Below are 16,452 nucleotides of genomic sequence, written 5' to 3'. Positions count from 1 at the left end.
ATGGAGGTCCAGGAGCACCTTCTTCTTATTTGGGCTCCTTTGCTAATATCACCCAGGCTTATCTGTGGTCCAAAGTCCTATGTCTGCACCATTTCTTTAGAATAATTTTCAACTCTTCACCTTTTTATGTGCAGAAAAGACAAATCCTCTTCATTTCTGTTGAAATCCCTATTAGAATTTTACAGTTCCAAATTGGCTAACTTAAGGAATAGAAATAACCATGTGTCCCATAATAGTAGTGTTGTATGTCACTGTGTGTCAAACTCCAGGTCAGGACTCATTAATGGATTGTGAAATCACTGCTGTGGATAAAAACCAGCCCTTAATGAAATAAGGTAGGAGAGAAATGATTAGGATGCCTTAACATAGTTAAGGTAAATAATGTTTTGCATAACTTTTTACAAGTGTGTGTGTATACAGAGTTGCCCAGGTGTGTCCTGGGTCATTATGTTAAACTCTTAATGAAAGTTGGACTCATTTAAACATTATCAAAACATCAGTTTAGACGATGTTTATACTCGTCCCCTATGCAGACACCATTACACAGGTAAAGGGCTTAGGTCCTGCAGTGAGACCAAAGACTTAACACTGGGCTCTGACCCGGGTGTAGGTGCTGGGGTAAGCAGCCAGGGTGAGGAGAGAGACCCCTGACTTCCCAATCTGGTTGAGCCCTCTCTTCCCTTGTTTGGCTTGTGGCTCTGTGACAGTGACCCTAGAATAAGTTAACTGATTGACACAGAGATCAAGGATCCATTGTGTCACTTTAGTGAATTCATATTGCAGAGAACAATCTTTTTTCCTGTTCCCTACTGCTCAGACTAATGCAAAAATCTGTCCCTGTGGGTCCCCATCGAAAATGGGATGTTTTTCTTAGTTTATCATTATCTTTCAAATCAGAAACATGTTCCTGGAGAGTATGAGGCAATTTTAAGTTTAAAACATTCCATAATGTCTTCTTTCAATATGCGAATATCTTTTGAATTTCTACATTGCCTGAACAAAAGTTATTTTTAAAAAAATTCGAATTTGAAAATATGGTTTGGATGGTAGCTGTCGTCCTGTGCACTCAGTCTCAGAATGGATTATTACAAATGCCTAGGTCCCTTTTGTTTGTTAGTAAAAAGGTTATAAACTGTGTTTCAAAGTGTCTTTGAGCTCAGCAAGGAAAACTGGGCCAGCAGACTTTTATTTGTGCAATAGAAACAATGGGTTGTTCAGTCAGTGTGCTAGAGAGAACAGGCCAAGTCCTCCAGGTGAGGACCAGGTTGAGTGTGTGTTCTCATCTCTAGAATGCCCAAAACCCAGATGGTGTGATGCTTTTCTCATTGACACCATATAGAATCTGCAGTTGTTTAAAAATGTTTCTGACTTTCATTTAATATAAAAATGCATTCGGGCTGAATTTGGCACATTGACATGCTGGGCATTGTGCCCCTTATTTGTGGCTCCCTCCATGGGCTGGCAGCAGTGAGGAGCAAGCCAGTGTCTTTCGGTGGCTTAAGGCAGCAGGAGCGTAAGGGACAGGAATCAGTCATTGTGTCTGAAGAAGATGAGGATCCCCTTGGGCGGAAGGGTGGGGGGAGCCATCCTTAGTTTCCGTGCAACAGAACGAAGAAACGTTGATTTTGTTCACTGTAGAAAAGTAGTTCAGAAACAGGATTATAAATTGTACTGCTGCTCTGTGGCTTCCTTTTTCACACAGTGCACATCCCAGGGGCAGCAGTCGGTATTATTCACATACCAAAGAACCAGATGCCAGGTGATAAAACACACTTTGGTTTTCTCATTCATCTTAGAAGCAAGCCAGTGTTGTTAGAGTCAGAAATAAATTTGCCCCATTGGTGTTCTGTCATACTGACGAATTTGGATCATCGTAGTATCACCAATCTGGGTTTTTGTGGTTTTTTTTGGTACCGGGGATTGAACTCAGGACCTCAAGCTTGCTAGGCAAGCGCTTATGCTGTTGAGCTAAATCCCTGGCCCCCAATCTGGAATTTTTTCCTTCAACTTCAGAGGACCTGGTTTTATTCGTCATGTTGTTTAGCAATGAGTGAGCAGTGGGCAAAGGTGAGCCATAAACATGTGGGCTGTGCCCTGCTGGAGGCGGGCTTGGATAGGAAGCTGATAGGGGTGGTACTGTGTCATAAAGCATTACGTACATACTAAGTTTATGTTAAGTGTTTATGTAAGTGCTGGCCTCCTGGAGAGGAAAGAGTAGCTGGTGAGGGCCGAGATGATCCAGAGAAAAAAGACTTGGCAGAGCAAGTTTGAAATGTTTTTCTTTTTTAATTGTTGAATTTTTTATTTTAATTTTATTAGTATATGTTTGCAATGCATAACGATTACATTCTTCTTGGGGAGATGGTACATGTGCACATATTGAATGGTAGGGTTTAGGCCACTTACAGTCTGCATGCCTGTAGTCTCAGCGCTTGGCAGGCTGAGGCAGAAAGATTGCTGTGAGTTTGAGGCCAGCCTGGCCCCCTAGTTCCAGGCCGACCTGAACTACAAAGTAAGATTGTCTCCAAAAAAGAATTTTTTAAAATAAAAGGTGTTTTCAATTGAGGGGCAATAGGGAGGCCCAGGAAGGGCTATGCCAGGGGTGGACAGGAAGACCCGGCACTGAGGGGAGAGTGAATAGGAGCTGATAACAGAGGCTGACAAGGAGGCAGGAGAGGCAGGAGCCCGAGTCTGGTGAACGTGGACACTGCCCCAAGGAGCCTAGGTTTTATCTGTAAGCCTGGGGTCTCAGTCTCTCCTGGACTCTGAAGCCACACCATTTCCTCAGTGTTGTGGTCTACATGTGAGCGTGTCCTCAAAGCCTCATGCACTCATAGGTGGGGCTTTGGAGAGATGATTGGGTCATGGATGTGTGATACTCGCGAGTAGATTAATCTGCTGGTGAGTTTATAGGCAATGGGATTTGGGAGAAGGTGGGTCACTGGGGCTGTGGCCTGGCAGGGTCTAGCTCCCTCCCTCCTCCCTTGATCTCTGTGTCCTCCCTACCCCGAGATAATTCTCTGCCACTGTCCTGTCTGGGAGCCAGTGGACAGTGGCTCACAGTTACAAACTGTGAGCTAAAATAAACCTCTCTTTTAAGTTGTTGAATATTTTGTCCCAGGGATGAGAAAAGTAACCAAAACACCCTCTTTCCTGTCCATTCGCCTACCCCTAAAGCCTGTGGGGCTCTCCAGGTCCCACCCACCCGCCTGGGCTGGTGTTAGGATGTGCAAGACAAACAGCTTAATCCCAGTCGTGCTGTGCTCTAATGCAGTGCATTTCTGGGTCTAAAATGTGCGGGGATTTCCCCCTGTGCTGTGCAGCTCTCCCCCACATGCCCACTGCAGATGGCATCGGATCCCACAGGTTAAGAGCTTGCTCCAGCAGGACTGTCCCACGGTCTCATGTCAGTCTCAAGTCCCACACTGGGACCTGCACTGCTGAGAAACTGACTGGAAGTCAGAGGTTTCCATGACGCCTTCCTCAGATTCAATTAGGAGCCTGGTGGGACCTGGAGACATTTACATTTTCCTGTTTATAAAGGATATTGTAAGGGCTACAGATAACCAGGGGGATGAAGAGTACACAATGCAAGGTAGGTAGGAGGGGGCCCTCATGCGCCGTCTTCTAGGCCTTCTCCGTGTTCCCCACCCTAGAAGCTCTCTGATTTCATCCTTTGGGTGTTTATGGAGGCTTGTTAGGTGGGCTCATTGCTCACATCAGTAGACTTAGTCCCCTCTCTTCTCCCTGGAGGTCGGGGAAGAGGTTGTAAGCTGCGACCCTCTAATCATACCCTGGCGACAGTCCCCATCCCTGGATTCCCCCTGTGTCGATGTCCGCTCCCGGCCGGCAGGAAGGACACACGACAAAGTCTGGCAGTGGACAACCTTTTCTTTTATTTTCCTTCTCCGTACAGCCTGCCCTGGGATCGCTCCCAGCCGAAGCCTCCTTTGGTCCGCTCCCCACGGCTCCTTCTGGGCTTCTACTTCCGGGCTTCTTCTTCCCCCCCAGGGGTGGCACCAGTATATATACGGATACAGTGTCCAATCATGTTAAAGTAAGCAAGGCAAGCTGATTGGCTAACATCATCAGTTGCCAGGCAGACTATATTGTTGAGCGGGTTGCTTACGCGGTAAGCAGGAAACTAACGTGCTCGATGGGAGGGGTAATCTACCTCAGGCTTTACTCTTTACTACAGGCCTCACGTCCGCCAAGTGAGGCGACCGGGCTCGGGGCTGCGGCTCCCAACACCCCTGAGCCCACCAAGAATCTCCTCATTAGAGCAAAGAGTGCTACCACCCAGGACAAATCAAGGGGTCTGAGGCTCTGTCGGATGCGCCTGTCAGTCAGGAAGTTGCAAAGGCCTTGGGAGCTTTGTGTCAGGAGCTCCAGCCAGACCCCAACTGTTTGAATGAAAGTTTTCTGCGCTGCAGTCCCATCACCCAGGAAATTATAAGGGTTTAGGAGAAATGTGTCAGGAACGGGGGCAGAGACTGGTTATATGTTTTTTACTGTATCACATAATCACACCAGGGAGGAAAGCAGTGTCTCACACTCAGGTCTGTTCAGCCCACACATATTTAAGAAAAGAGTTTGATGTTTTTCTTTCTCTCTAATTATAGAAACAAAGTTTTGTTACTGTTTTGTGGTCTTCAACCGGTTTCTACAGTGTTTCGTCCCGTTTGGCACACTATACTTAGCCGAGGTGGCCTGAAGCATGCTGGGTAGCCCAGGCTGACCTCAGGGTGGCAGGGTGGCGATCCTCCTGCCTTAGCCTCCCCGTGCTGCCGTTGTGGAAATGCATTGCCACCCCTCCCGTGTGATTTTCATAAGTGGGATTTACTTTTATTTCCATAAATCACAAAAGTACAGATGTGAAACATTGGGACGGTCACCATCTCCTTTTGGAGATCTGATCAGCCCCAGTGCTGCTTCCCAGGGAGAAAGGAGTTGTCACTAAAAAAAAAAAAAAAAAAAATACAGGTAGCTGGCGTAGGAGCACACACCTGTAATCCCCATGCTCTGGGAGGCTGAAGCAGGAGGATCACCATGAATTTGAGGCCAGTTTGGGCTACATAGTGATTTTGAGGCCAGTCTGAACTGCATAGTGAGACCCTATCTCAGAAAAAAAAAGGAAAGAGAAAAGGCACTGGGAACTTATATTTCAGACCAAGTTTCCCTGTACCATTATCTTCATGGTCACAGAATTGGTTCCCTTAATCTGTTTTTTAGAGCATTGTGGCTCTCTTACTGTTATAAGAAATAATAGAATGATCTGGAGTGTGTATGTGTGTGTGTATGTGCACACGCATGCACGCACGTGTGCATCAGGTTCTACTCCACTCCTCACCCCACCACTACTTTCAGTGTGAATGAGCAGCTCCAGCCTGGGGTAAACATGGCAACGTCTCTGCATGAAGGACCCATGAACCAGCTGGGTCTGCTCATTCTGGCTGTGGAACCATCAGTGGATAGCAAGAACGCACACTGTACCAGTAAGACTTCTGACACTGCTGAAGCCTTGCTTCGTATGGGATCTCCTACTGCATGGGGGTCCAGAAATTCCTGTATTTATCCAGGACTTTCTATGTCTATGAGGACTATCTATGAGGACAGATTCATGGAGCTGTGTCAACTGAAGACTCTGAACCAGTGGATACCTCACCTATTCCTGTATCACCAGTGGCCATGAACTAGTGAAAGAAAAGTTGGTCATAATCCAAAGACCTGCAGTCACCAATTTCCCATGGCTCGTGAGCTAGGTATCAAGAAACCCACAGAAAGGAAAGGAAATACAACCCAGGTGTGGGAGTTTGCATTAGATCTAGTTCAAGACAAAAGTATTTATCTTTGGCATATTAAGTGAATTCAGAAAAGCACATATTCAAGTTTGTGGATGCAAAAACTGTCTGTAAGCTTTGCGGAAGAACAAACTGGATTTGAACTATGAGACTAAGTTTGAGATACTGCTACCAAAAGGGAATCTTGAAAAGATTGAAGGCAGAGGGGCCTCACAGAGATGCTCAGCTCATGGTGTAGGGCGCAGGAAGCAGAGAGTCAAGGAAAGAGCAGGGAAGAGAAAAACCCTTCCGGGCCATGCCCTGGGGACCCACCTCTTCCAACCAGACCCCACCTTCTAACAGCAAGTGGGCTTTTAGCCCCCGTAGCCCAGTCACCTTTCAGAAGCCACAACCATGAGCCCATGAGACTTTGGGGGTGTTTTAAATCTAACTATAACTAGCCTAACATCACAGCGAGGAAACTGACATTAGTACTGCAATGGCAAGCAGAAATTCCAAAAGGACACCCAGTGTTTGGGGGTAGATTTATTTAAATTGATGGGCACTCCCCAGATCCCTCCCCAAATACCAGACCCTGATCTCTGGTGGTCTAGAGCTTATATTGCATAAGCAAGCAGGAAGTACAGCAGAATGGCTTGTCAGTTGAAGATTAGTTTATACAATTAGCATCACAATGACCAGCTGTTTTAGACAGGAGCAACTGGAACTGGAACAGGAACTGTTATCTGGGCAACTAAGAAACTGAAGTATACTGGCTGGGAGAGTGGGGGATTTTCTGTTACACTACTATCCATCTACCCTATTGAGATTTCAGTTTTGTGTAGGTATGTGTGTATCTCTGTGTGTGTGTGTGTGTGTGTGTACACTTCTGTGCAACTTCACAATCAGGATACAGAACAAGGATCCATCATGCTACTCTTGCATACACAATTCCCTCCCATTCCACCTCCCTAAGACACTGGTGGCTACTAATCTGGTTTCCAAATCTAAGTTAGTGTCACTGCAAGAATGTTTCAAAACAGAGTCAGATAATGTAACCTTTGAGATTGGCTTTCTCTCTAGAGTTCCTCCCACGTTGTTGTGTCATTGGTTTGTACCTTTTTATTGCTGAGCACGTCCCTCTGTGTGTTTGCACCAACGTGCTTAATCATTCAATGCTGAAGGACATTAGCATTGTTTCCAGTTCTCAATTTGAAAATTATTTTGTTCATTTTTTCAGAAGCAAAAACGTTGGCTGTGGCTGTAGTTCCGCAGGAGAGTGTTTGCCGAGCCTGCACGAGGTCCTGGGTTCAGTCCTCCATACTGTAAAAACACATAAAAAATAAAATGTTTTCCCTGAAGTCAGTGGAACAACACATGAACATACAGTGAATAATCTTTTCCTGCCTTCCAGCAAGCAGTGTGAACAGCCTTGTGTTTACTTAGCCTCACACCCTTTCCTTTGCTACATACATACAAATACCAAAAGGAAGTTTATGTTTGTAAAAAGTATGTTTCACACTACAATTTGCTTTTCTCACTTGGAAACACATTTGCTGTCCCTCCAGCAGTAGGTGTCACCTAAAAGAGAAACTTTCCACTTTCAGCAGCACTTCTCTAAGGAAGTAGCAGAGATGGACCCTGGTGTGCTGGCCTGGATGAATGGGGTAATGGGACCCTCCTGGCGCCTCCCCGCTGAGCACAACTGTAGGCCATGGAGATGATGCAGGAGGCGAAGAACCAGAAGGTGGGAAAAGCAGTGAAATGGGGCCCTCAGGCTCCGGAAACAACAAAAAGGAGAGCATGTGACAGCTTCCCACTTAACCCAAAACCGGGACCTGCGCTCAGCTTCCCAGTGCCCACCTGACAGCGGGGGTGGGGGTGAGGAGGGTGACCCTGGTGCCTTCCTCCACTCTGTGAGGCTCCCTACTCCCCCTAAAAGACCTCTGCCCACCTGACAGCACCTTGAAGGGGACCCTGTAACAAGCACCTCTGGCCCCTGGGAAGTACTGCCCTTACCCATCGCACCTGAGACTGCGCCACCTGAGCCACCCAGCTGTTGGGAGCCACGTGCGGAACAGGAGTGCCCCGAGGGCACAGAGCACCTGGGAAGCGTCCTGAGGCCAGGGAGCCCTGGAGGAGAACAGCTGTTACACGGGGCAGTAGAGGCGAGCAAGTTAAGCCAAGGGCAGGGTGTGACAGGTGTATAAATAAACGCATTGCGGGGGTTGAGTGGCTCTTCCCACCCGGAGAAGGGCTGCGCCTGAGCCCAGTTCTCTGTCTCTGTCTTTATTTTCTTCATCCTCTCGTGTTCTTCCCCCCAGGGAGCTTAGAGAGCTCTCAAGGCCACTGATACCCAGCTGGCAAGGAACATGTAGCCCAGGCCATCTAGCCATCTTTGGCTTTGGGAGTTTATCCAGTCCGGAAATAGCCTTTGGCACCACAGGCAGCATCAGCAGGGACCTTGGGGTTATGGTGGTACCAGAAAAATTGAACAAACTCAAATAACACCACAGAAGCTCCCAAGATTAAAGTGTTATTGCCGCTGAAGCCTACAGATGTAGGCTAGGACCTGGTGCTATCCCTAAACAGGGCAACTTGCTTTAATAAGTAAATAACTTTAGTGGGACCCAGAGTCTCCTAACACATAGCATAACGTCCAGTATATCATAAAAAACTGAAGAGACGAAGAAAGCTCGTTCCATCTGCTGCTTCCCCTCCCCTTCTCCCTTCAAATCCAACTAGGTTAAGTTTTAACTTCCTAAAGGCCATAAAACAAAGGCCTGAGGTACTAGCTCCTGACATCCTGGGTCTTCCCTATCTGGTAGCCCCGTCACAAATTGTGTTAATTGCATCAGATTGTATTAGATTGTACATTCTTCACAGAAATAGCTTCGTTTATATCATAGTAATACCTGTAACTGTAAATGTGTGTCTTCCTTTTTCCCTGGGTAAAAGATTGATATGTTAATCAATGCTCTCTTCTGTAAAGAATTGTAAAATCTTACCCAATTGATATGTTAACCATTGTTGCCCTCTACAAATAGAAAGGTTGTGGTGCTAAAGTAAGGTAATTATGTCAGGAAACTCAGAGATAAAGTCTGCTGACTATGCTAATCAAGATTGGGAAGTATGTCAGAACCAAGCCACACAGGAGCTAGGTGACCTAAAAATAAGCTGTGCAAAACAAGACAGTTAATCAACTCTGACCCACTGGTCGCCCCTCATGATCTGACCAATCACAAATGGACAAATCACCAACTGTTCTGCTCTAACTGCTATGATTGGCTTCTGTAACAATGCTTGCTTGCTTTGCGGTTTTCATCCTTAAAAACACCAGCCTTGCCCCAACTCAGGGTTCTCCGTTTCCACCTGTTTGGAGGACCCCGTGTACACGGAATAATAAAAACCCCATTGTTTTTACATGAGAGCGAGGCCCTTGGAGTCTTCCTCGCGACACCGGTCTAACAAAACCACCAGTTACACCAAGAGCCAGGGCGCTCACATTTCAATGAGAAGAGACAACTGATGCCAGCTAGAATTATTTGATAGGGATTTTCACATCCGTTACAAAAATGCTTCAGTAGGCAACAGGGCATTCAAGCAAAAGAAAATAGAAAATCTTAACAAAAGATTGATGTTAATTTTGATTCCCAGTACCCCCCCCCAAAAATGGATCTTATTTAAAAATGGAAATGTAAAACCAAAAGTACAATAACAGAACTTAAAAGTGGAGAGTTGAGTGGAGATGACAAGTCAAGGACCCATGGGACAATGATACTAGATGCATTCGTGTCATCAGGGTTCCAGTGTCTTGGTTACTTTTACTTTTCTTGTTGCTAGGACAAAATACCTGACACCCAAAATGAAGGAAGGAAACCTTTATTTGTCTTACAATTTTTGGACGTTTCAGTTCATGATCAGCTGGCTCCAAGGCGGTGGCATGGCACTGGGGCAATACCTCAAGGCCATAGCCAGAGCAAAAGGGAGACAACACGCCTCTTCTCCTACCTTATATTGTACACAGGGCACCATCCCCTCCCCTTCAGGGCGGGTATAGGACTCACAAAATCTCCTTGCCCTCCTTTGCACAGGATGAAGGTATTTTCAAAGTCAGAACCCTGGCTGTGTGCTGAGTCTCTCAATTAAACTTCTAAACTTCTCAAGTTGACACAATATATCAACCATAACACCCAGAAAAGGGGATTTGAAAAAATATTGGCCAGGACCCTCTACTGAAATTTAATTTAAAAACCTATCAATTCAAAAAGCTGAGATCTATTTAAATCTTCTTTATGCAAATCAGATAAACACAAATCCATGTCAAGATACTTCATGAAACTCTCAAAAACTAGAACAACAGAAAAGTACCAGAGAGAAGCCAGACATTACCTACAGGGAGCACCTTGCAGCTGCCTGGGTTTCTCCTCTGTGGCCAAGAAGGCTCAAACAAAGCCACTGACATTTTTCAAGGGTTGGAAAAAAAAATAGCTGTAACCCAGAATTATGTGTCTGAAAAAATTATACAAGGATGAAGGGGAAATAAGACAGTCTAGGATTAATGAAACAAAAAGAATTTGTCATTAACAGACTTACTCCCAAAGAGTGGCTAAGGGAAGTCTTCAAACAAAAGGAAATGGTCAAGGCGGGACTCTTAAGAGAGTCAGGAAGGAAAAAAGAACCAGGGGAAGAGCAGACATGTTGGAGCATACCATAGATGATCTTTCTCATGAGTTTCATGAGTCATATTTGATGGCTAAACTTGTAACGTGGCCTGATACTCAGTGATATTTAAAAGGGTTAGGTAAGGTAAAGGAACTGACACAGGAGTAAAATCTCTGTACGTCACCCAGAGGTGAAAAGTGTTACACTCAAAACCACTATAAGTCATGGTGGATTTTTTTTTCCAACGTGAAGGACTGACCTGAGGCCCTGTCAGTGAACCACATCCCCAGCCCTTTTGCTATTTTTCATTATGAGAGAGTCTTGCTAAGTTGCCCATGAGACAGAGGCAAAGTGCCTGGCTCTTGTTTTTTCCTCTGCCAGCCAGAAGGGGTAGGCTGTGGCTGGCCAGCAGCTGCCTAACCCTCCCCCTGGCTTCCCTTTGCTCCTCCTCACACTCCAGTGGCCTGGGTCAGTTTGTTTCACTGTCCTGTCAAGCTGTTTACCTGTGTCCTCCCTGGCTGGCTATCAAACTGCCGTTCTCCATTCTAGGTGGGCACAGCCAAGCAGCATGGTGCCACTCTGCCCCGCTGGCCACATCAGAAGATACTGTTGCACTTTGAGATCAGAGAGCACCCTGATGGTGGCTAAGATCAGGAAGGGAAAAATCTGGGTCACTTACTTGCATACTCAATATTCACAGCAAGCCTTCCAGAAGATTGCCTGGTTTCAGTTCTCACCATCACTGAAACAGGACTGCAAGCCGCTATGTAAATACCACTTCCTGGGTACTTCGGGAGCTCTTTGTAGGTTCCCTGTGCTGTGGCACAAGTCCTGTTATAGTAAAGACTAGTTTTGATGTTTCTGTAGGCCTTCTCATGATGCTTTATGTCTTGGGCACTGGGGACTCCAGAGTTCCTGTAAATTAATTTGTTGTATTTTCTATCCTGAGAAGAATGGCCAGAGCCATCAGCTTCCAAAGAAAGATGAATGTACACCCAGAGCTGTTAACATCAAACAGCTCTGGAGACCAGCAGCCACGGCACAGAAGATGGAGGCCAAAACCCAGTGCTTGGTGGAGTCAGCCTGTTGTGTCGGTCACAGCTGGCATCTGATGGTGACGGCTGGCTATGGAAGATAGTAGCTGCAGGCATGTCAACTTTGCATCCAGTGTTACCTGGTGATATCAGGACGGCTAGCAGATCTGCACTTTGCTGACTTACAATTTGTTTGAATTGAACAAAAAAACTAGGCTGATTTGCAACACTCAGGCTGTGCACAAATTTGTGATCCTCCTACTTCAACATCCCAGAATACTCGGATTATAAAAGTTTGCCACTACACCTATACTATATCAGGCTGGGACTTTTATTTAATTAATTTTGTCTTTTAGAGACAAGATCTCACTATGCAGTTCAGGCTGACCTTGAGCTCAATTTGCAGCCCAGGCTGTTCTCAAAATGGCAAAGATCCTCCTGCCTCAGTCTCCCGAGTGCTGGCATTACAGGCATGCACCACCACACTCAGGTATTCTTTTCTTTTTTCTTTTTTTCTCTCTTTTTGGTACCAGGACTCAGGACTTGTGCTTGCCAGGCAGACACTTATTCCTCTGAGGTGTATCCACATGGTGGGATTCTAAAGAAAGTTCCAAGAAAATCAGAGGAACGAGAAACAGGAAACATAGAAAGCAAAGACTAAATGGCAGGTTCATAAGAGCCCTGAACTGGAGTTAACCCAGATGTCCTTCAAATTGTGGCACATCTGTCCTGTGGACTGCTGTTCAACAATAAAAGGAAGGGACACATCAACCCGAATGACACATGGGAATTAAGCTGTGCAGGAGAAGCCAACCCCCAAACGTTACCTTCCATGTGATTCTTATTACATAGCATTACAGAAATGATAAGACTCAAGGCTGGACACCAGTGTCTTGTCTGGGTGGGCACAGGTAGGAGGCAGGGAGATGTGGACATAGAAGGACCACACAAAGGTTGGTTTGTTTGTTTTCCCAGTTCTGGGGCTTAAACCAGAGCCTTCTCGCTGAGCTACATCCTCAGCCCTTTTGCTGCTTTTTATTTTGAGACATGGTCTTGCTAAATCACCAAGGCTGAGCCTGAAATTGTAACCCTTCTGCCTCAGCCTCCCAGAATGCTGGTATCACTCCATATCTTGATTGTGGTGGTGGCTACAGACCTATACGTGTGATAAGATTGCATAGAGTGGGTGCACACCCACAAGAGTGCAAAGGGGAACAGAGGAAACCTGTGTGAGACAAGTGAGTGTCAGCATCAGAGTGTGCTATTGCACTGTACTTTTGTAAGGTGACACTGCTGGAGGGAACTGGGTGAAAGGGTGCACTGGGGTCTTGTCTTTTTTTTTTTTTTTTTTTTTGTCTTTTTCGTTTTTGGTGGTACCAGGGATCGAACTCACGACTGCCTGCTTGCAAGGCAGGTGCCCATGCCTCTGAGCCAAATCCCCAGCCCTGGTCTTGTCTTTTTTTAATTTTGAGAGTCTTACTATGTAGTTGGGGCTGACCTTAAAATACATCCTATGGCCCAGGTTGGCCTTGAACATTGTGATCTTCCTGTCTCAGCCTCGTGAGTATTGGGATTATAGGCATGTGCCACCACATGGTTTGCCTTATTTCTACAATTCTTTCCAAATAAAAAGTTTAATTATTGAGAAAAGCTGTATACTGTGATCCACAGTCACTTCTGATAAACAGCAATGAGCTTTAACAAAGGGCCAAAAACATACATTGAGAAACCCAGAAAAAAGCAGCGGTAGCTATTCTGTTCACAGACAAAGTGAATTTCAAGTCAAGACAGATTAAAGAGAGATAAAGAAGATCACTACACCCTTGTAAAGGGAACAATCCAAGAAGAAGAGATAACAATCATAAATATATATGTAACAGTGTACCCAACTATGCATAACAGTGTACCCAACTATAGATAACAAATACTAATGGACATGAAAAATCAAATAAGCTGTATTGGTAGATCTAAATACCTCACTGTCATAAAAGACAGGTCAACTAGATGAAAAATCAATAATGAAGTATTAACCACATTTGAACTGGGCATGGGTGTATGCCTGTAATCCCAGCACTTTGGAAGGCTGAAGCAGGAGGATCATTGTAAGCTCAAGACCAGCCTGGGTTACAAAGTGAGCTCAAGGCCAGCCTCAATGGCATAGTGAGACCTTGTCTCAAAAAGACAAAAAAAAAAAAATCCTGAACCAAACTTTTGAACAAATGGACTCAGTAGATGTCTACAGAGTGTTCTACCCTATGACATCAGAACATGCATTCTTCTCAGCTGCACATGGGACATTCTCCAGAACAGACCACATACTGGCCCATAGAACATGCTTAAATAAATGCAAAGGAATTCAAATTATTCCATGCATACCATCAGACCACAGTGCAATGAAGTTAGAAATCCACGGCAAAAGAAAACACAAGAACTTCGTAAACACATGGAAGTTAAATAGCAGCCTCCTGAACAACCCATGGATCACAGATAAAATTAGAGAAGAAATTAGACAGTTTTTACAGTTGAATGATAATTACAATACAATATACTGGAACTTATGGGACACAATGAAAGCAGTCCTAAGAGGGAAATTTATAACAACATCCATATCAGGTACATACAAACAGCTTAATGGTGAACCTCAAGAAAATAGTGAACCTCTAGAAAAAGAACAGGCCAAGACAAAAGCTAATATAAGAGATAAAATTATAATATCAGAGCAAAAATGAACACATTGGAGACTAAAAAAATACAAAAAATCAATGAATCAAAGAGTTGGTTTTTTGAAAGATTAAATAAATTGACAAACTCTTAACCAACCTTATCAAAAAAGGAAAGAAAAGATTCAGATACACACAATTAGGAATGAAAAGCGTGAAATCGCAACAGACCCTACAGGAATTCCATAGATCATCCATCCATACCTACTTTGAACACTTGTATTCTAATAAGATGGAAAATACAGAAGAAATGGACAGATTCCTAGATACATATGAATTACCAAAGCTGAATCAAGATGATATATAAACCCTAAATAACTGCATATCAATAAGTGAAATCAAACATATAGTTAAAAACCTATTGATGAAGAAAATCCCGGGCCCTGATGGATTCACTGCTGACTTCTACAAGAAATTTAGAGAAGACCTAACACCACTATTTCTCAAACTCATTAATGAAATTGAAAGGGAATAAATACTCCCAAATTCATTCATGGATACCAAAAACAGAGAAGGACCCAACTGAGAGAATTACAGGCCAGTTTCCCTAATAAACATTGATGCAGAAATTCTCAATAAGGTACTACATACAGACTGCAGCAAATTGCCAAGAAGATTGTACACCATGATCAAGTAGGATTCATTCCAGGGATGCCAAGATGGTTCAACAAATGTAAATCTATAAATATAATACATTATATTAACAGAGCCAAGAGAAAAATCATATGATCATCTCAATAGATGCAGAAAAAGCTTTTGACAGAGTCCAACAACCACTCATGTTAACATTCTACAGAAAATTGGAATAGGTGGTCTTTATCTTAATTTGATAAAAGTCACCTATCACAAACCAACAGCCAACATCCTACTAAATGGACAAAAACTGAAAGTTTTCTCTCTAAAATTAGGATCAGGGGGCTGAGGGTTTAGCTCAGCGGCATAAGCTCCTGCCTTGCAAACAGGCGGTCATGAGTTCGATCCCTGGTACCGATAAAAAAAAAAAATTAGGATCAAAGACAAGACAGGGGGCATCACAATCCCTGACTTGAAAATTATACCATAAAACTACTGTGATTAAAAAAAAGGGGGGGAGGTACTGGCAAAAAACCAGACCCAAAGATTAATGGAACAGAATAGAAAATGCAGAAACAACTCCACACATTAATCCACTTTATCTTTGACAAAGGTGCCAAACACTTTCACTGGAAGAAAGATAACGTCTTTAATAAGTGATGGTAGAAAAAACTGGCTTTACATATGCCAAAGATTAAAACTGGACCCATATCTTTTACCATGTGCTAAGCTAAAATGGGAATGGATCATAGATCTTAATATTAAAACACATTAAGTCTGCTGGAAGATAGAGTATATAAAACTAGAATACATTGGTATAGTCAAAGACTTTATGAACAAAGCCCCAATTGCACAGGAACTATCACAAAGAATCAACAACTGGGATCTCACTATTAGAAAGCTTTTATACAGCAAAAGAAACCACCAACGGAGTGAAGAGACAACGCACAACGTGGGAGAGAATGTTTGCCAGCTGTCCTCAGACAAAGGATTACTACTGAGAACATATAAAGAACTAAAAAAAAAAAAAATCAGTCCTCCGAGATTTAAAGACTGAATCCAAAAATGGGCACCTGAGATGAAAACACACTTCTCAGATAAAGAAATACAAACAGCAAATAAATGTGAAAAAATGTTGAACATCACTGGTCATTCGAGAGATGCAAATTAAAACAGCACTGAGATTCCACCTCCCCCCAGAAGGAATGGTGTTATCAAGAAATCAACCAGTGACAAATGCTGGAGAAGCCACCCTTCTCCGCTGTTGGTGGGAATGTAGACTGGTGCAACCACTGTGGAAATCACTGTGGGGAATCTTTAAAAAACTAGGACTAAAGGTCCCATTCAACCCAGCTATTTCCCTTCTGGATATCTTACCAAAAGAATTTAAAACATCATACCACAGCACTATATGTGCACCCATGTTTATAGCAGCACAATTTGTAATAGTCAGATCTTGAAGTCAATCTAAATGCCCATCTACTGAGGAGTAGATAAAACAGATGTGGTGTTTTTATCCAGTGGAGTACTAATCCGTCATAAAAGATAAACTGGAGACTTTTATAGGTAAATGGATGCAACGTGAGACTATACTCATTAGTGAAATAAATATGACACACGTGTAAACATTGTGTTGTCTCGTTTGTGGGAGAAGCTGAAAGAAAATATACATATAAGTAT

The 16,452-nt window shown here is 43.9% G+C and overlaps 1 protein-coding gene across 10 annotated transcripts in view; it reads left to right on the top strand.

Annotated features, from left to right (window-relative positions):
* Positions 1-9,208, top strand: part of Wdr59 (WD repeat domain 59) — a 96,438-nt gene extending 87,230 nt beyond the window's left edge. For 9 of the 10 annotated variants that reach the window (XM_063247673.1, XM_063247671.1, XM_063247669.1 and 6 more), the window contains one exon: positions 7,388-9,208. In XM_063247673.1, coding sequence (XP_063103743.1) covers positions 7,388-7,504 — 117 coding nt within the window. In that variant the 3' untranslated portion in view covers positions 7,505-9,208. Of the gene's footprint in view, positions 1-7,020; positions 7,269-7,387 lie in introns of those variants that run through there. The other variant, XM_063247672.1, reaches the window with a different exon arrangement.
* The last annotated feature ends 7,244 nt before the right edge of the window (positions 9,209-16,452 follow it).

Source organism: Cavia porcellus, unplaced genomic scaffold (genome assembly GCF_034190915.1).
Source record: "Cavia porcellus strain 051 isolate PalLab524CR breed Dunkin Hartley unplaced genomic scaffold, mCavPor4.1 scaffold_4, whole genome shotgun sequence".
Taxonomy (NCBI): domain Eukaryota; kingdom Metazoa; phylum Chordata; class Mammalia; order Rodentia; family Caviidae; genus Cavia; species Cavia porcellus.
The sequence above is the reverse complement of the archived record's forward strand: the minus strand, read 5'-3'. Positions and strand labels throughout refer to the sequence as shown.